We start from the raw sequence: 23,987 nt of genomic DNA, 5'->3' as shown, positions 1-23,987 counted from the left end.
ATTGCACTACAGTACATGTATTAGGTGAATTGAAAAATACTATTTTTTTTACAGTGCAAATACTTGTAATCAAAAATAAATATAAAGTGATCACTGTACACTTTGTATTCTGTGTTGTAATTGAAATCAATATATTTGAAAATGTAGAAAACATCCAAAAATATTGAAATAAATGATATTTAATCGTTGTTTAATAGTGCAATTAATTTTGTTAATCACGATTAATTTTGTTAGTCATTTGACAGCCCAAATTGTAACTGATCTCACATGGGACAAATAGCTCTCTCTGCTGGAGTCTGGATGTACATCTCTCTGCACTTTGTTCTCACAAGACTGTTTTTAGCAGGCCTGTGGTCCTGCTTGCCGTTGATGTGGCTGTTCTGTTAGATCTGAGTGTTTTAAACAGTAGATATTAGAAATTAGATATTTTTATGAGAAATATTTGTCAATAGAATGAACTTGTAAAGAAACTATTCTACTTTAAAAAGTGTTAAAAACTCTAAAGATCAGGAACTTTTGGATCAGCTTGAATTATTTCTGTGTATTTTGCCTTTGATTTATTTTTTAAAGTTATAACTCCATACCAACCTTTGCCTAATCCTCCATCACTGCTTTTTAGGAGAAAGTGCTGACTACTTTCAGCCTTCTACCTTTGCAATCATCTCCATGACTGAAAATCTTCTGCAAAACATACATCAGAAAGCAGAACTTCTTTTAAGGCATATTACTTCAATGATACTTTTCACTGCAAATTTTTTCAGCCTCAAAAATTCCTGTCAGCATGCCAGTATTCCTATGCCTTCTTGAAAGTTGAGTTTTCTTTCATGGGATCCTTCCTTTTTCTCAATGTCATTCTGCTGAAACAGGATGCAGTATCATAATAATAATTAAAACTGGTCAATTGTTTTTCAAATAGACATCTTTCACTGGGAAAAAATGCTTTTCTTAAAAAAATGGAAGTGTTTAACAATTCTTTTTTAAAATTCTGTTAGTTTTGTTCCCCAGCACAATTGGAGACTGAACGATTTGGACTTTTTGTTGTTGAATTTTTTTTCCTATCCTCTCTCCGGACCTCTCCCTTTGCAAGTGTCATAAGGGAAAAATGAAGGACGGGGAAAAAGAAAACAAGGGAACTGGTGAGGGAGAAAAGATGAGAGTGAAAAAATACTAACCTGTCCAAATTTGAAAACTGAAAATTTTCAATAAAAATTGTAACAAAATATTGACTAAACAAAAAACTTGCAGGGAGAAAAGTTACTTCACTTTTTTGTTTGCAATTCCCCTCACGCACATATTTAGACTAGCTCTAATGATAATAGAAAAAAAGATATGTTCACTTTCCTGTGCGTGATCCAGCTGTATAGCTTATCTACGCAAAAGTCCTTGAGGAACACACAGCACCTTTACAATTATCTCATTAACGCACTTTAGTATATGAATTAACTTTATAGTATGTCTGGTTGCTTTCTTGTTTCTAACTCTGAATTTCATTTATAATAGCACTTCCCTGTGTCCACATATAGGATAAATCCTCTTTGGAGTACTCATTATTTAAATGCCTTACTCAGCAGCAGGAGCAGCGTCTATTGAGTTAATCCTCAAAATATCCCACACGTAGGAAGATATGTATAATTATCCCCATGTTGCAGATGGGGAAACTGAAGCATGAAGAATTTAAAACTAGCCCAAGGTCACAGAGAAAGTGAATATCATAGCTGGATTTAGAATTTGAGAATTCCTAATTCCAGTGATCCAGATTCAAACCACTGAGCTAAACTTATCTCAGTTATAGAGAATGTAGGCTGTCTGCCTAGTTTCAGTCATTTTTGTTTCCTTTCATCTAACCTAGTGCTGTTTGTTTGTGTACACATTATTATTGTGTATACATCAATATTTTGTGTTTGACAACATCTTGGTTACCTTTTCCCATCTGTGTTGGTGTCAGTCTTGATAGCTGTGGGAGAACATCTGAAATATATTCTGGCCTCTTTTCATCAAGTATTTGAACACTAGATAATATTGTCCAAGGTGTCTCAACCATGGGGCCATGATGCCAGGGCAGGTTGTCGGAGAATGCCAGCAACCAAATTTACCAAAAAAAAAAAAAAAAAAAAAAAAATCTGAATTGTGTCTCACCTGCAACTGATTCTGCAGGAAAGCGCTGGTGACTCATTTGAGCACAGTTGCATCTGCCACCACATATCACCTCCCTCCCACATCTGACGTTTGCACACTTCTCTGACTTCATAGGTGAAAATGAAGTGTCATTAGAGTCTTTTAAGGCACTATTACAAATAGCTTTAGGACAAGCCCTGTCCTCCCTCCCTCCCTCTCTCCCTCTCTCTTCACTGGAGCAAGCATAACCAACATACTGAAAGTTTATTTTTTTAATAAAATAGAATGATGATTCATTGAATATGTTGCAAATTTTTATTCCAGCTTAATTCTATAATACCCAATGGTCCACAGTTGAATATGTGAATATGAGTGATCTTTTTTCTTATTTTTTAAAAATAAGATTTCTGTTAGAATGGTGTTTGTTTCAGTTCATTTATAATTTTGTTCAGCAGTAGAATGATGGATATACTGAAGATAAATTAAATGAAACGTATGTAGTTTCATAAGTACTTTATCTTTTACAAATATCATGATGACAATTTATGGAAATATTTTTTATTTTTGTCATTTCTTATTTTAATAGATTCTAATAATTCTAATAATCATTAATTCTATTCATTAATCCATTAAATTTGATTAATTCTAATAAATTCTTGTTTCAATTCAGCTGTGTTCAGAGGGCCAGAACAAGTCCTATGCACCAAAGAAGTCCAATTTAAGGCCCAATTTGCAGTCTTAAAATGTGGCTAAAGTATTTCATGATCCTTGTCTTGACCTTCTGGAAATGGATGAACTTTACCCACAACATAAGCAGTGTGTTGTAGGATGTGGTTACAAAGGATGAAGGGATGTTGCAGGAAAGAATTTGAGATGACAAACTAGGCCCTAGATATGGAAAGGTTAAGAAATTTTGACTTATTGGAATATAAAAGATTAATATAACTAGTGACTACCTCACACTAAAGATACAGACCAGATGAGCTACAGAGTTGTAGACAATATTATCAATCCCAAGTTTTAACTTAGCAAAGAGGAAGCAAAAAGATTGAAAAATTTAAATAAAAATCTTTTAAGGAAATAATGACTAAGTAAAACAGAACCTTAAAACAAGGCTGTACATGTCATTTTCTCAGCAGTGTCTTTTTCATTTGAACAAAGAAGTAAAGACTAGAATGTTGCTATTATTGATATTGCTATAAATAAAATTTTAAAAGCTTTCAGTACATTAGTGATTTTAAACAATGGAATATTTTAAGGCACAATTACCTTTTGTAGTGGAATGGGGCCCAATCAGACCCTTTGTTCCCAGAAGCAGAGAGTACAGTAAATCCAAGCATGTGTGGCCTGCAAGAGTTTAAACTTAAGAGTTTGCTGCATCATTGGCCCCCACTCCTAACCACTCAGTAATCCCAGTAGAGGATGGTGCATCATGAGGTTCTGGATTCATGCCTTAGGAGGGGGTATCATTGTGACACCAACCCTGCAGAACTTCAATGAGTATGTTAAGGCTGATCTTAACGTCTACCCTGAATTCTGGATCCAGCAGCCTGCTGGGTAGCCCATGGAAGCATGACTCAAGAGCCCCCTTGACAGGATCAGAGAGGGGCTGGAAGGATCAGTATAAATAGCCTTGGCTGTCATGGATTCCTCGTTATCTGTGCAGATCTTCAGAGGACTGGCTGTTTTTGTGAGCTGGATCCCGTTCTAATTTATTGTGAGGAGAGAAACCCAACTCACAATAGAAGGTTATATAGGAAACTCCATAAAGGGAAGCTCAAAGAGTTTCTTCAGACCTGCATGGAAGTAGCCCACTATGGCGACGGCGTGACCCATCATTATTACTGGCAGTTTTAAACTTGAACTGGTCAAGATACTTGTGGATGTACCATGTGCACAATATGGACAATTTCTGAACCTATGATTAGCATAGTTTCTTTTCTGTCAAAATACTGTTCAGATTTTTCCACACAGGTACATGCATAGATGCTGGAACTATGGGTGCTGAGGTTGCTGCTCCACCCCCTGGCTTGAAGTGGCTTCCATCATACACAAGATTTACAGTTTGGTTCAATGGCTCTCAGCACCCCCATTATAAAAATGGTTCTAGCACCCCTGGGTACCTGCTGTTCTCACTGAGGTCAATTGGTGCCCTGGGCAGAAAGTGGCCTTGTTTAAATTACCAGCTGCATCAAGGACCCAGTTACAAATAACAAGTATATAGATACAAAAAGCTATTATATTCTTGTCATATTAACAAACATTTATTAGCAAATGATGGGAAGTCCTTTACGTTTAATATTATCCCTTGTGATTATCCATTTTCCAGAAACAAGGGATAAAAAAAATCCACTTAACAATCTCTAACTTCTCCGGTATCCTGAGTTTCCTTATTCATCAGCCCAAAAGTTAAAAAAAACAATATAATGTGGTTGTTAGGAAAAAGAAGGTCTGACAAGAAGGTCTTCAGTGTTATGAGAGTCCCATTGCTACAGTCTGCTTCATGTGAGGGGCATTGTTTAGCAGGAACTTAAGGCTCTGTCTGCATTTACAGTCACTTCAAGTATCTTACCAATCTTTGGCATTGCCCCTACATTCCTTGCACTCCTAAAACTCCTCATGTTTATAGGAGTTTTGAGTGTGATAGGAATGCAGAGTCTGTCCCCTTGTCCTGCTGTTTCAAAGACCATTGTTTCCTCATTTATGGAGCCCTCACTTCAGTTGGTGTAAGTGAGCATAGCTCCATTGACTTTGGCTCTGTTAAAATCAGTGGGACGTCAATGGCAATCAGATCAGCCACCAAGTGAGCAGTCTTAGCTAAAAGACTGTGGGACAAATCTTCATTTGATGTAAATTGGCATACCCCCAGGTGTAAATCAGTAGCTCCATAGACATGTCATTCATTTTAAGGGAATTTGAACTGGAGGGGTCCTTGCTTTGAAGCTACTTGTAAAAATCTACTGCGTGTGTGTGTGTGTGTGAGATATGCATGAATGTGTGCACGCACTGAAGTGTGTAGGGGATTTAAAATGTACTGTGGACACCTCTCACTAATATTCCCCCTGTCCATGGGGTCCACAGGTGCAAACAAAAAGCACAGGTTTAACCAATGGGGCTGAGATATATTCATCTTAACTGCTCTCATACCATTGTTATAACATGTATCAAGGTTTTAGAACTCCTAGTTGCATAGTTAGGTAAGGTTACCTTGCCTCCTTGATAGCCAGAAAAGGGAGAAAGTTTTAAAAGTCCCTCAAGATTTGTGCTACTCGCAAAAGGAAAGAACCTTCTTGAAAGATACCAAGTCTCTTCCTGTCTTTCTCTGTTTTCCTTTCCACTTGGGTTGGTGTCTTCTTTATTTTGAAGTGTTCTTATCTTCAGAAAACTAGCTATATTAAAAAGAGCACATTTTTATGTTCTTGTTAGAGACAATGCAGCAGTGGCCCCATCAACAAAATTGTCAGTTAAAGTTCTGTTCTGGGATCTTTATTAGTGTCAATATTGCTAATACTTTGCAATCTTCCAAAATATGAATGTGGGTCTCAATGTAGAACCAAGACCCAAGTGAGGAACACTTAGACAGTTAGAATATTAATTATAAATCTTAGAAAAGATGGACTACAGGTGGTCTACAGAGCACTGGTTGATCTCATGGTGTTATCTACTCCTGCCTATTTCCAGTTGCTAAACTGCTTCATAAAACAGATAAAAATGCATTCAAGTCTATTCTATTACTTTTTCATACTAAGAAATTGCTGTACTTGCCACAAGGATGCTCTATGCAACTATTAATGGAGGGAAAGTATACAAAATCTCCATATTAAAATGTGGTCCACACAATGAAGTTTAAAAACTCCTGTTATAGTCCATATAATTATTTCTAGAAATTCTTTTAATAGTTAAAGTAATAATGCAAATAATTTAAAACCAATACAAGCATGCTAGCATAAGATTCACATAGGATAGAGGTAAATTTAGGTCAGTAATGAAGAACAACTCTCTCTACTGTAAACTTATCTCGGCAAGTGTCTGTACTTTGCCTATCAAAATCAGATAATGATGAACCGGAAAGAGTGGTAATGATGTAAGACATAGAAAGAACACATCTTGATTTGCAAATTTCAGACTGAATTTGCAGTGTTGGCTGTTAGAAACATATTTTTTCATTTGTAAACCTAACAAGTTTATTTGGAAGTCCAGAAGAGAATAAATATTGAAACACACAGCATAATTTTAAGTAACATTTTATTACTGTGATAGTCCTTTAATAGAAGTTATGTGTTAAGCCATAGAATACTGGTACTTAGCATCTGCCTTCATTCTTTACAGTTACATTACTTACATAATATGTACAAATATTTTTCAAATATATCCTAATAACTTTGGAGTTTCAATGACAGACATGTTCAGTTGTAACACAAAAGTACAACATAAAATTATTTATCTACACTTCCTCCTCCCCCCCAAAGTTCACTGCTGAACAGGTTCTGGGCCAGGTTTTTTTGTTTTGATTTGTTTTTTTAATAAAGCTAAATCAGACTTTCAATATATTGAAGTTTAAAGTCACATTTTAAAGCTTAAGCACAATTTTTAAATTTAAATGTCTTTTGTTTTTAATTTAAATTTGTGAGTTTAAAGCTAATTATTATGTGATTACAATTTCAGATATATAAACATTTTCTTGGAATACTGATCTTACTACCATAAGACCTGATCTTACAAGCACTTATTGTTGCGTTTTCTGATTAGTCCCATTGACTTATAAAGAACTAACCGGGAGGGAGTGTGTGCAGGATTGGGCCTGAAATTACAAAAGAATTCAAACTGAGTTGAAAACTTATAAATGGCATATTATTATAACATCCGCCATGACCCCTAATTATGCAGTAAATACGTATTTGTATGCATTTCTTATATTCTGTTCTGTCTCCAATTAATAATACTGCATAGCTATTTGTAGGAGAGAATCGCTCTTGAACTATTCACTTTCCATTTTTCTTGTGAGCATCACCACTACAAACAAGACCACCCCATTGTCTTACCATGTGGCCTTGCTTCTGAAAGGTGATCAGATGTAGGTCTAAGGCATTATGCTGTCTTTTATTAGGCTGAATATTAAAAGCATGATCTAGCACTTTGCCTTGGATTTTTTTTTTCTGTGGCTTTGTTCCCATTATACATAGTGGATCAAAGATAGCCAATGGGCTTTTTGTGCTTATTTTTGAAAAGCATGATACAAAACATGCAAACAACATCAACAAAAAAGAGAACCTGCACTTGCTTAAAAATATTGATAAAGGCAGCAAGGTTTATACCACTGACCGTCTCTACAGACTATATATTATCAAAATGCTGCTTTCAAAGGGACAGTGTCAACATGCTTTAGCATTGACTTGCCCTTTTTCAGGCAGGCTGATTTCACTCTTCACTAAGGAAAAAAATGTTCTCATATTTTAATGTTTTAAAAACAAACAAACAAAAACCCCAATGTGAACACAATTTTTGAGAGTGAACTAATCACTATTGAAATTTGTAGCCAAGTTTGTTTGCTCAGATGAAACCATAAAAGCTGTTTTGTTTGTTGAAATTATATTAATTCCATTAAATTAAAAGGCAGGGGAGTGTAAAATACCCTCTTAATTATTCTTTTTAACTGTTTCTGAAGTAGAATATCCAGCTTGAACTGAGTGGATTGTTTGAAAAACATAAAATAGATTAATTAGATTCAAATTTTAACCAAAATCAAATCATATTTTTAATGTTAAGGTAAGAGCACTGGAGTTGTTGGGTGTGGGAAGTATCTCTGTGCAGCTCTTCAAAGCACAAGAGAAAAGAAGAGAGATACTTTTTGTTCTACTAGTATAGTGTATAAAATTCACTAAATTATGGCACTTAAAAATGTGAATTAAAAACTAATCCTAGGAACATAATTTGGAAATGGACTTTTCTCTCCTGGAGACTTAATGTTTTAATTCCAGACAGTATCTATCTTCCTCTTAGCATGGACATGTATCAAAGTAAGGTAAACATTACTTACATTGAAGAACTGGAGTGTACACGATGCATACGAAGCTGAAGCAAATATTTGGAAGAGAATTTTTGTTCCTGGGAATGAATGAAATTCAGCTCTGATTCATCCTAAAATCCTCAGGGACAGAAAATATCTTTGTAAAGCCTATGCAGCATACTAGGATTTGCATTTAAATAACAAGGCTCCAAAGAATGTTAGACAAAACTTTTAAACAAAGATAGGGCATCATTTATTTTCATTTGTTGTTTTGTTAGGGCACTATCAGACTTCCTTTATGGAGAGAGAAGTATACTTAATGCAAAACCTCATGTGTGCATTTTCACTAGTATATAATAAAATCTAAAATATAGCATTGTAGTGAGATTTATGGTAATAGAAGTAATGAAAAGTTAAGAAACATTTTAATGCAATTTTAAGAATACAGTAATCAACTATTAATATTGTTGGAATGTTAGATGTTTGTTTCTAAACATAATTTTTTGTTCTATAACTTTAATGGATTTATGTAACCAAAATGTTCATATTTAAATTTGAGATCCTGACTGTTTTGAATATAGAAATATTTCAAATACAGCTCTGGAATCTGAATGACTATTAGCCTGCATTACCTTTCAAAATATTAGTATTTGTTTTATTTAATAAAAATAGAGACTGTGTCTCAAATATGTTTGTTTTTCATTTAGAAATTAAGTTCATTCCAGGTAAACAAGAAATAATGTTTAGTGACAAAACTATTGCTGATGTCATTCTTTCACCTTGTTTAAAAATACATTTTCTCAGATAATTTAGTATATTTAAATCACTTAAATATCTTATATGGCAGTTCTGGGTTCCTTAAATCAAAAATGAGATTTTATTACAGAACATTAAGTTTTACAAATAACTGCAGAACATGCCTTAAAAACAGCTTTGCATCATATATGGAAATGATTTAAAACTATTTAAATTGTTCAGATAATTTATATCTCATAGACTGAACATGTTTATATTATGTTTATTATATCTGACAAAACATCCTGTTTTAAATGAATAATACGTTCATTATTTATTCTACATGAAAAGTATTAAATCTATATAACATATATCTCAGTTATGTTTTGCCCCATGCTTAACATTCTTCTATGTCAAAGAAATAATGGGAATCATATAAACTGGTTTATTGTTAAATTAAGTCCGAAGATGTCATTATTTGAAAAAAGTAATTCAAATAAATATTTTTAAGATACCCATTTTTTTCATGGTACTGAAAGTTAATGCCAAGTTAATTTTGTGTTCAAATAATGTATTGTCTAATGATTTTGAAAATATGCAATATTTTCCCTAAAAACAACAATTAAAGGATTTGTAAATAAGGAAAATAAGCTACAATGCTAACAGAATTCTTTATCAGTTTCTGAAACAGTTCACTAAAAGGATCAATTTGCACAAGACAAATATGTCCTTTTAATGAAGTCCCTTGACAGGTCCGTTTATCTCTGAGTTTAAAAAATATAGGTTAGTGAGGCAATCGTGTATGCTATGACAATATTACCAGAACAGTATGATGATAGGAGAAGACTAAAAATGTCATGTTCAAGACATATATTAACAAAATATGAATGTGTAATATGTGCTAAAAATGTATCTGTAGACGATAGGTAAATGAGTTTGCATTCATCTTTGGAAATCTAAGCATTTTCCATTGTATTGTGATGGTAGTCAGGTTGAAATAGTCACCCTGTGGCTACCTCTTGCCCTTCCTGAAAATATTATTGCCTAAAAAGTCATGTTCTGTAAATATACATGGTAATCTTACATCTAAAAATGAACGCGTGCGTGCGTTCTTTCTGAAAATGGTACCCAACCTTAGTGTAGTCATCTAAAATAATACTTTTCCAAATGTCCTACGGGTTTAAATGAACTGTCCATGTGGTGATGATAGTGCTTGTGGAGACATGGTTTGCCTTCTTATTTTGTTTGCTTTCTTTGCTTAGTGGCTAGGAGCAGATAACAATCAAGACGCTGGCTGCAGATCGCAGACTGTAGGGAGGAAGTATATGATAAGAACCATGCTCCCAATGAATTGCTCTCCTGCCATTTAGAAAACCAGCGAAGTCCTTTGATTGTGAATCGATAATTGTACAGATATTGCTGTGTTGGTACATTACAGTAATAGCTCCTCTGTCTTGTAGATTGCACAACAGCCAGAATTAGAGTGGAGCAGCTTGCAGCGGGAAGTGTAGGACCCCCACTGGGGCTGAGCTGTGCTGTCAGTGCTGTGCAGGCCGAGGCGGCTTGCACATGGCATGTTCGGAGAGCGGGCTGCAGGATTTCCAGGGAGAGGCTCTGCTCCCTGGGGGAGAAGGGAGGGAGGCCGCAGCTGGCAGCTCTGCGGGCTCTCTCGTGTGAAGGGGCTAAGCTGCTTTAACCCACATCCCCAGCTTTCTACCCTCACGACCCTGCTTTGGCGTGAGGGCCGCGCACTCTGCCTCACAGTCCTGCCCCACATCCCCGTCCCAGGGTGAGAGCCCAGCCTTGGAACTCCCCAGCCCGGGCGCAGGATGGACTCTTGAAAGCAAAGCAGGAGATGCTCCCATTGGCCTGTTGCAATTGCATTTGGCCCGTTGCTGCATGCCAGGGACTGGGGAGGAGAGTGCCCATTTCACCTTGTGGCTCTTTGAATCCTACCTCGCCTCCCAGCCAAACCCAGCTTTCCCCCTTTCCCTCCTCCACACCCAGACCCTGTCTGCTTCCCTTCTCCTCTCCATCAACCTCGATCCCTTCACTGATCAAACTGGGTCTGCTTCCCTTCCCCTCCCATCAAACCTGATCCCGCACCGACCAAACCAGGTCTGCTTCCCTTCTACTTCCCAGCCAAATCCGATCCCCCATTAACTGAAACTGGTCTGTTCTCCTTCCCCTCCCCTATCCAACAGATCCCCCACTGACTAAACCATGTCTGCTTCCCTTCTGTTCCCCTCGCCATCAAATCTGATCCGCCACTAACTGAATCTGGTCTGTTCTCTTTCCCCTCCCCCATCAAACCTGAATCCCCCCCGACCGAACCGGTCTGCTTCCCTTCCCCTCCCCACCAAACCCGATCCCCCACTAAATGAACCTGGTCTGTTTTTCTTCCCCTCCCCACCAACCCCAATCCCCCACTAACCGAATCTGGTCTGTTCTCCTTCCCCTCCCCCATCAAACCGATCCCCCCTTGACCAAACTGGTCTGCTTTCCTTCCCTGCCCCATCAAACCTGATCCCCACCGACCAAACCGGTCTGCTTCCCTTCCCCTCCCCACCAAACCTGATCCCCTGCTGAACTGGTCTGCTTCCCTTCCCCTCCCCACAGGCACGAGTGGAAAGGTCACGGGGCGGGTGGAGGGGGTGAATGTAGCTGCTTGCCGCCCACTCCCTCCCTTTGGGGCTGTGTGTGGACACAGCAGCGCAAAGTGAAGGGAAAGCCAGGCCAGGGCTTCCCGGCGCGGCTCCCCAGAGCGCGGCAGCGATGCCCCTAGCGACGCTGCCTCTGATCTTCCGCCTCCGCCTGAGCAGGGCGGACACGGACACCCCCACCTAGCTGCCTCCACCCGGGCGGGAGACTTGAAAGATCGTAGCCCGGGCAGGTTCTTCGTCCCGGCTCCCTCCGAGGCGGTAGCTCTCCCCGGGCAGGGCACCGAGGCGTGACCCCTCCTCCCCGGGCAGGACCCCGGCCCCCCGCGCGCCACTTGTCGCGGCGGCGGGGCGGGGCGAACCGGCCCCCGTTGCTAGGGGAGCTCGTTCCGAGCGGCATCATCGCCTTCATGTTCTTCCCCCACCCCCCCGTTCCTGGTGTCGTCATCGCCGCTTCAGCCCCACGTGCCGCAGAGAGAAATGGAGTGACTCGCGTTCCACAGCACCTGGGGGGGAGGGGAGCCCGGCGGCAGCTCGTGCTGGGTTCAGGGTGTGTGTCTATAGTAATGTGTGTGTGTGAACACACGTGGGGGAGGGGACATTTGTACTTATGAACTGATATTGGTGCTTGTGAGTTCGGCTCAGCACAGCTGCCCAGAGTGACGGGAGGCAGGGCGGGGACAGCTCAAGCGCCCTCGCTCACTGTTCCCGAGTAACGTAAAACCTCTCTCGGGCGAGGAGGGGTTTGTCTGTTCAGTGAGACACATACAGCCTCGTTCAGACAGTCCCACTGTGAGCCCTCCTTCCGCTCCTCTCACCCCCCTCGAAGCGTATCTGGGTGTGGCAGCACCCGACCCCACATTGCGAATCTGCCCTTCCCGGCTGGCCTCGGGGGGCTGTGATGGGGGAATCCTGCGATGGTTTCATTGGAAGAACTCAGGGCAGAGATTTGTGACGGTGAAGGAAGTGGGGAAAGCTCAGGATGTGCTTCCCTCTGGCTGGGGAGGCGCAGCGAAAGGAGCCTCTCGGTGGGGCTGTGCGTAGCAGGCGGCTCTCTGGCCTCTGCAGCTGGGTCCGGTACTGGAGAAGGCAGCGCTGCAGGGGCTGTAGGAACGAGGCCCGGCTACCTCCTCCTGCAGCTGGGGGCCCCACGAAAGGGGCAGAGGAGGGGTCTTTAGGGAAGGACTCGCTTTGCCCTTTTTGGGCCTGCCATCTCCAGCTGTCGTAGCAAGGAGGGAAACAATGGACGAGGGGAGGCGGGAGGGGACCTTCGGGTTTCGAGAGCAGGAGAGACTAAAGAGCCCTCCCAAAGACTTGTCAGCTGCATCTGACAAGATCCCCTTTCCCCCCAGCTTCTTTCTTCTCCTGTTTGCTGCAGCTGTGGGGCTTTCAAGCGCACTCTGCAAACAGATGTTCGGTTTAACCTAGGAGGCTTCCTACTAAGCCTACTGGAGTGTAAGTTAGGCCGCTAACGTTTGGGGAGTGTCATTTTTTTATGCTTTTGGACACCTCCCAAAAAAACAATGTAACTATCCAAGTTGGCAGAGTACTGAGTAAACAAATAACTTAATAGTTCTCTAAACAATGTCCTTTGTCCTTTGTACAGTGCCCTTTTACTGCGTGTTTGTACAGCCCCTAGCACAAAAGGGCTTGCGTCTCTGATTATGAATAATTAAGTGCCTTTATTATTATAAATAATATAATAATTCATGTTTTATTAGCTAAGAGTTCTACAAACACACTGGCCCTAGAGTTATTTGTCCAAACAGTTTTGCTAAAGTGAGGAGAAGCCTAAGCTCAAAATTAATGATAAACTAAGATATTTTTAAGTATTACAGTTTACTAAAGCTATCTTTTTAATGCAGAATATTTAGATGCATCATTTTGGGATGACCTTATAGAACCTAAGTTTGAGTGAATTTCTTTTTGTTTGTGGTTGTGCTTTATTAATTATTAAATAACAATTATTATTATTTTATTATTTATTGGGGGGTCCCTAGGGAAAAGTCTTTGCAAGAGGAGAGGATGCAAATTTCTTTGCGTTATTTTCATGCAAATGATCTTTAGTTTTTCCTTGGCGTTAATTTTTTTTTTCGTTACTCCCTCATTGTTCTCCCCTCCGCTTCCATCTTGCAAGAGTGGCACACAAAATATTGCGGGGGGGAGCAGAAACCCCAAGCAGCTTTACAAATGAGTGACAAAGCCAATGTCCATTCATAGTCTCACTCCGGCGAAGGGTTTATTAACGGCCCAGGCCTCCTTAGCCAATTGCTGTCAGCAACATGTGGAGAGGAGGCATCGCTATAGTAACCGGTGGATGGGCCATGTGCTGCAGCCGACAGGGGCTGCGAGCGGGCGAATATAAGGAGGGGCAGAGGCCGGGCGCTCCGGAATCTCTCGCACACGCCTAGCGCCCTACGGTGATGGACAGCTCCGCGGGGACAGCCACAGCGCCCGTCCTCCTCCACCGCCTGCCGCTCATGGGGGCTTGGGCAGGCTGCAGCCGAGCCGCACTGGCACAGCGGCGAGCCCGGCCCTCCGCGAGCCTTTGTGTCTGGTGAGGAGGGAGTGGGGGAGATGGAGAAGTTTGGCAAAGAAGAAGGATTGCTCGCCCAGGTGGTGCGCGTTAGCCCTCCAGGACGGGAGCCCTCCGCAGCCTTCTCCAGCCCTAAGCGCACAATGGCATCAGGTAAAAGACAGTCTGAGCTGTCCCTGGGCGAAAGCTGCCGGGGGTTGGGCTGAACCCCAGGTGGTCGGTGTGTTTATGTGTGTGGTTAGTGTTTGTAGAGGGGAGGCTGTGGGGGGAACCTCTTTTTATCCAAACCGATAAACGTCGTTGGCTCCGGGTCTGAAAACAGGCTGGGAGCTGTGCTGCAAGCTGCATGCCTGATTGGGACGGCCGGCCAGAGCCCAGTTTGAGTTCCTCGCTCGGCTGCAACCCAGCCCGTTACTGGGGTAGGGTGCCAAAGGGCAGTGCCGCGGCGGGGTTTTACCGCAGGGTGAAAGCCACTTTCTGTAACTGTAGCACGGCAGGGTTCGTGATTCGACCCTGTGACCCGCATTGTTTCTGTGTGATATTTTTAAGAGCTCGAAAGTTAAAGAAAAAAGAGTGCATGCTGCTACTTTGCCGTCTACTCTGTTTGCTCATTGTTTAAAATGCTCCCTTTCTCCCCTGTCAAGAGGTCTTTTCCTCTTCTCCATTTGGATTTTCTGGTTGAACGTGTTTGCCGTTAAATTGGAGAGTTTGGAAGGGTGACCACTCCGATTTGTTGGCTGCCTTCCTCCCCCACCATCAGCACCACTTTCTCAGAGCCCATTGGATGAAGGACACTTACTTTCCATTCCTGTTTCTTACATTAACCACTTCAAGTTTGTGCCTCTCTCTTTGTGTTAAAAATCGAGGAAAACCTTTTTTTGAAAATGAATGGAATGCTTTTCAAATCTATAGCTAGTAGAACCAAAAGTTGCTGCAAATTGTGCAGCAATGGATCGGATGTTCAGTTGGTCTCAGATTTTTTTGTTGTAAATTTTCATTTTTATTTTTGTCATCTAAAACTGTATATGGTTATCTGATACCTTGTGGGATGGGCCATTGCCACAATAAAATTATTCCAATGGCGCCGTGTATGTTGACAGTGTAGGATCGATCCATAGACAGTATCTCATGTTGGCATTCAAAAGAGGCATTCCGTTTAATTCCTAAATTAGATGCCTTCAAAATCAGCATTAGTTCAGCATTCGCGAAGTCTGAGATTTCTTCTTATGTTCTTGTTGAACGTATTGTATTGAGTTCAGCTATGGTTGAGCATCCTTTTGGTTCTGGCTCTGACAACCCTACCTGGGACATATTGCATAAATCCCTAGATTTATCTGTTCTACTCTGTCTGGAAAGCACAAGGAGGGGAGTTAAATTTTCCAGTCACTGCACCCAGTGCATCTGTCTTTTCCCATTTGCTCCTTAGTTAGTCGAGTCTTTATAGAATGGGGACTAAAGTTTGGACCCATTCCTCTTTCCTTTATGGTTTCCCACTTCTTTCACTTCCTCTTCGTTATTTACATTGTTGGCATCTCCAAGACAAAGTGGGCAAATCATAGTATCTTGTATACGCACATTCTGTACAAACATGTATTCCGTTCAATTTCCTGGTTATCTTTACAACATCCTGGTTGCTTCTTACTTCAACAACGCCTAAACTTTCTGTTGCAGTTTTTGTGTCACTCACTTAAAGCAAATATTGAAGCTCTCCAAATTTCACCTTTCTCAACACTGTGTCTTCCATTCCACAAACTTATTTTGGGTATTTTGACATCTCTTACATTAAAAACTGTGTGTTTTTAAATCTAACCAAAAACTTCACTTCTGTGTATTGCCTTTAAGAAAGGAGAGGAAAGTATCTGCTACTGATCAAGGGATCTTTGAACTTGCTGAATTCTTGATTTTATTCAGTCATTGTTCGGGATATTAATCCCACTAAAAGGTATAGAGAAGCTCCAGAGTGCTTTGTGGTGCTGAAGGTTGAGGAAGGATCATCGTGCCCCTTCAAATGAATAGATCTGTGGCTCTTTGCAGTGACCTTTCTCAGTGATTTGAATAAGCTGGAGTTCCCAGAAATCCATCTGCCTTTTGTGTTTGTCGATTTTGTCTAATCTTTCCGACTCCTATGTAGAGACTATGTAGAGACAGAAGCCTAAAAGTACCTTCCCATCCGATCTCAGTCGCCCAAGTCAAAGCGTTAAATTGACCTCGTTTCAGGTGATGAACTGACATCTGCTGAAAGTGATGTTAAAGCAATATCCTAGCAGCAAGTAGGACTTCTTAGAGGAGTGGTAGAGGGGAGGGTCGGATGAGAGGAGAGCTGAGTCTTTATCTACAAATCTCTTGCCAACACTAAAGAAAAGTACCTTAAAACACCAACAAATACAGTCTATTATAGAGCTTTGAGTTGTGGTATCCAAAGTAAACAACACTGTGTGCATGGAAAATGTAAACCATCAGGCCCTGCTATTCTGATTTAACTGCTTCTGAGTGCAAGTGTAAATGGGACAAGCAAGAGCCAACAAAAAAGAGGAAAGAGAATCATTATCCTTTGTGGTGGTGTTGTTGAGTCTTGTTTTTACTGAAGTCAAATATCTTGTGAAAATTTCCTGCAAGTATATTTTTAGGAGGGTAGCCATGTTTGTCCTGTTGTAGAGTTGTTCATCTGTTTTCTTCTACTTAGCAAAACTTAACATGTTTCTCAAACTGCACCCTAACCAGCCTACATGGGGAATTTACTAAAAATCAGTTCTGAGTTTCAGATTTCTTTGAACCAACAGCCATTCTCCCTCATTATGTTGCCAGTATTAAAAAGATGATAAAAAATCTCTATTCATCTGTTTTATTTTAATGTCAGTTCCTGAAAATCTTAGCAACAGATCCTTTCTTGAAACCGCTGAACCTAAATTTGATTTCAGGAAAGTTTATTGTTAAGAATAATTATTTTCTTGGATAATTCTTTTCTTCTGCCCAAGCACCTTGCCTCCCACCCCTCCACAAATGGCAGATTTGCAAGTACAATTTCATCTGCACAGAGGAACAATAGCTTTCAGTTGCACAAAGGATTTCTCCCACCCTGAATCCAAACCACAATGCTTCTTGCTCTGATAATAGCTCCTGAAAAGATTTTGTAATGCAGAGAATTAATACGTGATTATTTCCACCTCACTTCTCTCATTTATTAGATTCTGTAGTGAATTCCAAATTAAAAACAGCACTCAAATTTTTAACTTTGTAATATTTTAAGACAAATCCATATTCTAAAGTTTTATGCCCTTGCTTATGAAGTAGTTTGTTTTTCATTTTTATTTATGCTCAGAAATGAATTGTTTAATATATAACCTAGACACAACGCTCAAATTTTAAAGACTCCAGCTAAAAAATTCAAAGTTTTCCAGGAAATATATAGTAAGTTATATTTTTGTAAAATGAATGTTAATGAGTACTTTTTTCTTTCAAACTATCAGAAAAACAGAATAATTAGCAGACTAGTAGGTATTATCTCAACCTAGAAATAACTTTTGAGATTGGCAAGCTGTAGCCCAAATTCTGCCGTCTTTAATTAGAACAAAAATCCCATTAACTTCAGTAAGGACCTCACAATCTGACCTTCTACCCTGAAGCAATAAATAAATAAATTATAACGGTGTTGATATATCTGGAAGGTTTACATCACCAGGTATGAGCCATACTCTATCGCTTCAGAGTGTTTTCCCCCGCATTCCAAACATCGGCATGGGAACTTATGTACATGAAACTGTACATTAAATATTTACAAACATGCGTTGCATTTGAAATATAAAGACTTACAGATACAAATAACTATCTGGCTGCATTCTTAGATAATACAATAGAGTGATATGTTGTTTTTTGATTATGTTAGTGTTATATAGCAGTGTGACTTTTAAATATGCCTGTACATTTTTCAATTTATATGAAGTGTGTGGTGGATAATCCAGTGAGTTTACCAGCAAAAAAAAAATTCACAAAGGTTCAGGTTCTAAGCCCCTTTTTTTCTGTCTTAGAAAAGCTTATACAAATGATGCAGTTAAAATATTTTTGATTTAAATCTAAATAGTAGGACTAATGTTGTTCTAAGACAAAATGCATACGTGCTTTTATAGCATTTAAAGCATTGACCATAACCATTGAAAAGCATGAGTACAGTGGATATAATCTCAAAAATGCTTGTATTTAAACTAACTTCCTAAATCATCAGTTGTTTTCATATACCACTGCTTCTATAATATTACAATATTTTCCAAGGAGAAAAATCTATCAGAAGTAATATCCTGTGTACTCCAGTTATATAGATTATTTTGATAATCCATAGTTACATGTGTCTGAGATTAATATTTATTTAATGATGGCTATCCTCTATAATTGGTTGATTTGTTAAGCCTTGGAAGAAAAGAGCATTTATTTGGTTTTCTTGTTATGCAACAGCCATTGTTTTCACTCCTCCTCACCCCCCACAGCACATAGGCCATAATAAAGTGAACTGGCTGAGGGAGAGAGGTGTCCTGCTTTAAAAGACATCCGACTGTAAATGTCAAATTCATAAATATTTAAATATTTTTTCTTTCAATTTGAAGTCAAGACTGACAAGACGTTCTGTTCCGGTCTGAGGCCTGGTTGCAGAATCTCAGAGAAAAATCCAGGGTTTTAGTCAAACTGGGAAATTCTAAGTTCCTGGCTGATGGGAGCTGAGTTGGCGGGAGAGTATGAGATGGAGTCAAATTCAGGATCATCATTTATAACTGAACCTTTAGTCAGAAAACTCACAAAGCTAAAAAGACAACTTGCACTTATTTTATGGAGTCACATTGTCTGGGGATCAGAAATCATTTATTTGTATATTTTTAAGAAATCACTAAATATGAATTGGTGTCATTTGCAGAGCCATGCTGCTAGAAAAGCAAACCTGTCAGCAGACGATTAGTTAAGTGTTCTTAAGAACTTGCTAATATTGGGCCTTGTCCTGCCATCAGTTTGGAAACAAAGCTCCCTGGGTTTTCTATAACGGCCAGGGGGAGCTTAGTTTAGTTTGTAAACGGATGGCCCGACCCAGGTCATTCTTTCCTTTCCTTGTATATGCGATTTCACTTTAGCGCCTTTTAAACTTCAAAGTTGGTAAACCTTCTAATTCTGCTAGGCCGTATGTCGTCTCCAACAGTCTGCGTTGTGGTGACGCTCACTCCTTACTGTGAAGGATGGCTAAAGCATGGTGTCTAACAGCACTTGCCTCTCCAACAGCCAGACATTGGCTCTCCCTCCCCTCCCCCGTGCTACGCCGCGCTCCGGATCGAGGAGTCTGGGATCTCCCACTTTCAATGCTATAAACTTAATTTTTCGGATAATCCGGGGGCCGCTCATGCTCGCAATAGGGGAGCAGCAAGTGACTTCAGGGTGAGCGAGATCGGGCATTTAGAGCCTGGTGACTGTCGGGTGTTTGGATGGGAACATTGCAGCGAAAGCGGTGCCTGCATCTCTGTTCTCCCGTGTTGTAGCTCTTATTCGCGTTAGTTTATGGGGAGAACAGCGACCGCAGGAGAGAGAGCAGAGCCCAGGTCTCTCGGGGTTAAAGCAATGCCAGCCGGAACTGCAACATACCGAAAGGAGAAACGTTGGCATTGAGGTGACTGGGGAGAAGCAGCTCTGGACCAAATCTTGCTCTGCCCTAGGAGACTAGCCCCCCCTGAAATCAAGGCATTACTCGTGTGGGAAAGGCGAGCAAGATTTGGCTTAATGACTTTCTCCTTTAAGGAGCCGCCCGAGAGGTGACGCTTAAGGAATTTAAGTAGATAGAAATTATGACAGAGTAATGGAAGCTTCCATCCCACCCTCAAATCCAAGTAAATGGACAACAGCGACGCCTGCATTTTTAAGCAAGACTCCCTGGTGGAAAGGATCAGTATGGCCAGGTTTCTTAAAGCCCGAGGTTCCTGTGATTTTTATTTGACCCTTTTAATTGCAGAATATTTCAGATGGGCCAGTGCCGTGTAATTGGATCCGTCCCAACTGATACCGAGGAGGTTTACATCATCCGCTTTGAAATGATATTCACCAATGTGATTCTTTAGAAGCATACATAGCCCTTGTGCCTTGTTCATGCTTCTAGTAGAGAAATCTCCGTGCATATTTGAAAGATATGCCTTGGCGCAGGTATAGTGTACTCTTCCGTTTGATTTCAAGCCCTGGCTTATTTTAATAGAAATTAGCAGAGCATTTGAAAACTAAATCCGCAGACCCACAGAGCGGGCTAGAAATGTGTTACTCCAATATACAAAATTAACAATTACAAACAAAAACGACTGTTTTTTAAAGGTGTCCGTTGTTTTTCACCTTCATGTAGAAAATCAGAAAAGGGGCAGATATTTCTGTCCATTTTTTGAGTTTGTTTACTTAAGCTATTTGACAGCACCTTCCCTGGTTATTTTCATCTTTCTCCCGTATAGTCCTTTCCCCTGTTGTTTGGGGGGGGGGGTGTCTTTGACACAGCAACAGAGGAGATAAGATCGTTAAAAAAATGTTTTTATGAAACCACAGAAACTGACGGGGATTCAGGGCAGTGTCTGAAACGGCTTTGAACTTTCTTGTTAATCGATTGGATTTGTTGGTGGTGTCCCTTTAAGTGGCTACGTAGTCGGGCTGATCTGTGCGCCTGCACACAGCGGAGACTTTTAAAACTAATTGGACAGGGCGTTGGAAAACAAGCTGTAGGGATCGATTCTGCCGTCGGCAGAGAAGGGACCTGGCCGTTGCGTGTCCCTGGATGCTGTGCTGTGCGGGGCACGCTCCTCACGCCGCTGGTTAATAAGACCGTGGCATTTGCTGGCCAGAGTTTCTCTGGAGGGAAGAGTCGGCAGGTGGCCTCTTGCTGGAGAACGCGCGGCTGGGGCGCTGGCGGGCCCCGTGGCTGGCTCTGGGTTGGCGGTGTGCGCTGCCAGGGAGGCAGGGCTGTTGCACTCCGGTGGCCGTTGCTGATGGCCGGGCCGGGCCGCCTGGAGAAACACCTCGCTCTGTGATGGGAGGTGACAGCGCGTGGCGCGGCAGATCGCTGTCCCGTAGCGCAGGAGCGGCGGGCTGGCGTTCCCGGGAACCTGCCCGTTGGCTGCAGAGCCCGATCTCTCCCCCGCTCGCTGACATGCTGATTCCCAGGGCCCGGAGCGGGCATCGGTTCCCTCGGCCTGGAGCTGCCCTCGCCTGTCGCCAGCCGGGGCTCGTTCCTCCCCGCGAGCCCCCTTTGAGAAGCCGGGGGAGAGGCGGGTCTCCCGCCGGGGCAGGGAGAGGTGGCCCGAGCGCGGCAGGTGAGAGGCCGCCTCAGCCGGGGAGGCAGCTGGGGCGGGAGGTTCCGGCTGGCGCAGCCAGGCCGCGCAGGGAGCCGGGCTGGCTGCGGCTCAGGGGAGGGGCGGGACCCCGCGCCGGGGGGCTGTGGAGAAGCTCTAGCAGGTGTCGCGCTCGGCGGATCAGGCGCCGGAGAAAGAGGAGGAGCGCGCGGCTGTTGCCCCCAGCACCGAGCCTGGCCCTGCCCAGCCGCTAGCGCTCTGGGCTCGCCGCAGGCCGGTGCCGAGCCGCTGCTGGGCGGTGCGGTGCGGTGCGGGCTGGAGGAGGGGCAGGCAGCGCGGGAGTGACTTCTCCCGGGAAGGAAGCAGCTGCGGCCTGGCGGGAGCGCGGGGAGCGAAAGCCGGTAGCCGCCGCGCAGTGTAAGCGCTGCTGGCGGGAGGGGGATTTGCAGCCGCACACGCACTGCAACCCCGTTGTGTGCTCATCCCCGCTCCTGCCCCCATCCCCTCACTCCAGCTCCCGGGGCTTACAGACCTAACAATCCTCCTCTGCTCAGCGCAGCCAGGCAAGAAAATCTGGAAGTCTTATTGAACCTGCATTTCCATTAACTCAGCCCCAGCTCCAGCTAATCCGCGGCACTGTGAAGGGAAGGAGGCTAATTAATGACAAGCTTTTACAGTCAAGACCTGCGATAATTGCTTTGGTGGCCTTTATGATTACAAGATAAAAATGGACCGGGCCTGACATAAGAGCCACTGTGTACACTGCAAGACAGGAGGAAATTAAGAGCTGGCTATCTGAATACGGAGCAGAAAATTACTAATAGAGGAGAGATAATGAATAGGCCGGCTAGGCATTCATGGGGAAAAATCCATTTTGTTACCACGCGAAATTAGGTGGTGGAAAGGAGTTTGCTAATTGTTCTCATCTTGTAGCAACCAGGACTGAGGCAGGGGCGTGCTTTTCAATTCATTTCCCTGGTAATTGTGAAAAGGGGAATGCTGGCCAAATGAGTCTTGCTGCAATTTGCGTGCCTGGTCTTTTCATTTTCATGTTGCGTTTTTAATTGTTGCTAATATAGCTTATAATGAAGCTAATGAGGGGAAATTATTGAACAACTTTTTAGCACATGGAGACAAGTGAAATGCACCAGAAGGATTCTCTCCTATTGCTTCCCCATCCCCCTCCCCCCCCCCCCAAAATCTGGAGGACTTTGGAATTGTTACTTTTTTATCTTCTACAGAAGACATAGTTAAGGCACCTACTTCTTGTTTTGTAGTTTTGTTTTTCACTCTAGAGGGGGAAAAATGGATGTTTGTTTATAACAACCCTACCCCATGTACAGTAACAACAAATAAAAATTAAAATATCTGTTGGTGATTTGAGGGACTGGCTGTGACCACTGTTGTTTTAAAAGCAAGCTGAACAGTTTTCAGGATGGCTGGTCGTTCAGTTGGAGGGATTTCTTCTCCCAGGTTAACTACAAACAAACAAAAACAGAAAGAAAGCCGTCTACGATTCAGACAACTGTTGCAGACGTGAAGTGATTATTGTTGGGAATATTTTTTCTGACTACCCTGTGGTAGGATCGCAAGATGTTTTCTCAGTCTATTAGCGATGCAAATGTTTACAGAGTTATGAAACAAGGTACGGGAGACAGGGATGTACTCTCCTTTTTATTTTTGGTCTTAACATTAACACGCCAAAAATAACACTTCCATCTTTGTGGGTCACATTGGTTTCTGCTGAGCCCGGTTCCCTCCATCCTGGCATGGTTGGTGCTTGATTGAAACTTTGCATCTGTGCCCATGTGGTGTGTTTTCCTGACATCATTGTAAACCCGCAGAGCTAAAAGTGTTTTTTCCCTCCCTCCAGCGGCAAGTTCTGTGTCTCTGAAGTTTCTAGAGCAAATGCTGAGTCGTTGCTTCTTTCTCTCCAACAGAAAAGCAAACTGAAGCTTCTCCCTCATCGTGCCGCGGAAGACGAAGACTCCACCAAATTCATCATCCTCACCCTTCTCTCCATTGCCTGCATTATTGGGGTCCTCGTTGCTTCTGGGGTCCTCTACTGCCTCCGCCATCAGTCTCATCACAGGCTGAAAGAGAAGCTGTCTGCCTTGGGCACTGACACCAGCTCAGATGCCACTGCTGCTTACCAGGTAAGGCCGGGCTGTGCCTCCAGCCCTTGCTTTTTATTCCCCCTTCCTCCAACACAGATTATTTATCAGCCCCAAGAGGGAGAGATCAGTTATTCATAGTTGAGGAGGTGGTGTGTGTTTTTTTTGTTTTTTGTTTTTTACAATGCTGGCTCGGAGCGTCCGTAGTAATATCCCTGCAGACACACTGTAACCACTTTTCGCAGTGGGCTATTAATTTAGCCAATTCTTGCAGTTGCTGGACACGTGCGTCTAATTAGAAACATAAAATAGTCGCCATTGGAACTCTCCGAAAAAACAACACTTCCCCTCCCCCGCCTTCAGAGCCAAACTCTTCACCAGGTCTGAGGAATGGCTTACACTGTTAGTTATCAAAAGATGTCTGTGTCTTTGAATCATCGACTTCTTCAGGGTCTGATATGAAAGGAGCCTTTGACCCGATCTGTGGTCACCTTCTGCCCTTATTCAGATAAAGTGAAATATAATGCTGAT

The 23,987-nt window shown here is 42.1% G+C and overlaps 1 protein-coding gene across 3 annotated transcripts in view; it reads left to right on the top strand.

Annotated features, from left to right (window-relative positions):
- The window catches only part of PTPRN2 (protein tyrosine phosphatase receptor type N2), a 1,143,575-nt gene that overhangs the window by 991,668 nt on the left and 127,920 nt on the right, over positions 1-23,987 (top strand). For all 3 annotated transcript variants that reach the window (XM_075062204.1, XM_075062202.1, XM_075062203.1), the window contains one exon: positions 23,283-23,498. In XM_075062204.1, coding sequence (XP_074918305.1) covers positions 23,283-23,498 — 216 coding nt within the window. The remainder of the gene's footprint in view (positions 1-23,282; positions 23,499-23,987) is intronic.

This window comes from Chelonoidis abingdonii, chromosome 2 (assembly GCF_003597395.2).
Source record: "Chelonoidis abingdonii isolate Lonesome George chromosome 2, CheloAbing_2.0, whole genome shotgun sequence".
Taxonomy (NCBI): Eukaryota; Metazoa; Chordata; order Testudines; family Testudinidae; genus Chelonoidis; species Chelonoidis abingdonii.
The sequence above is the reverse complement of the archived record's forward strand: the minus strand, read 5'-3'. Positions and strand labels throughout refer to the sequence as shown.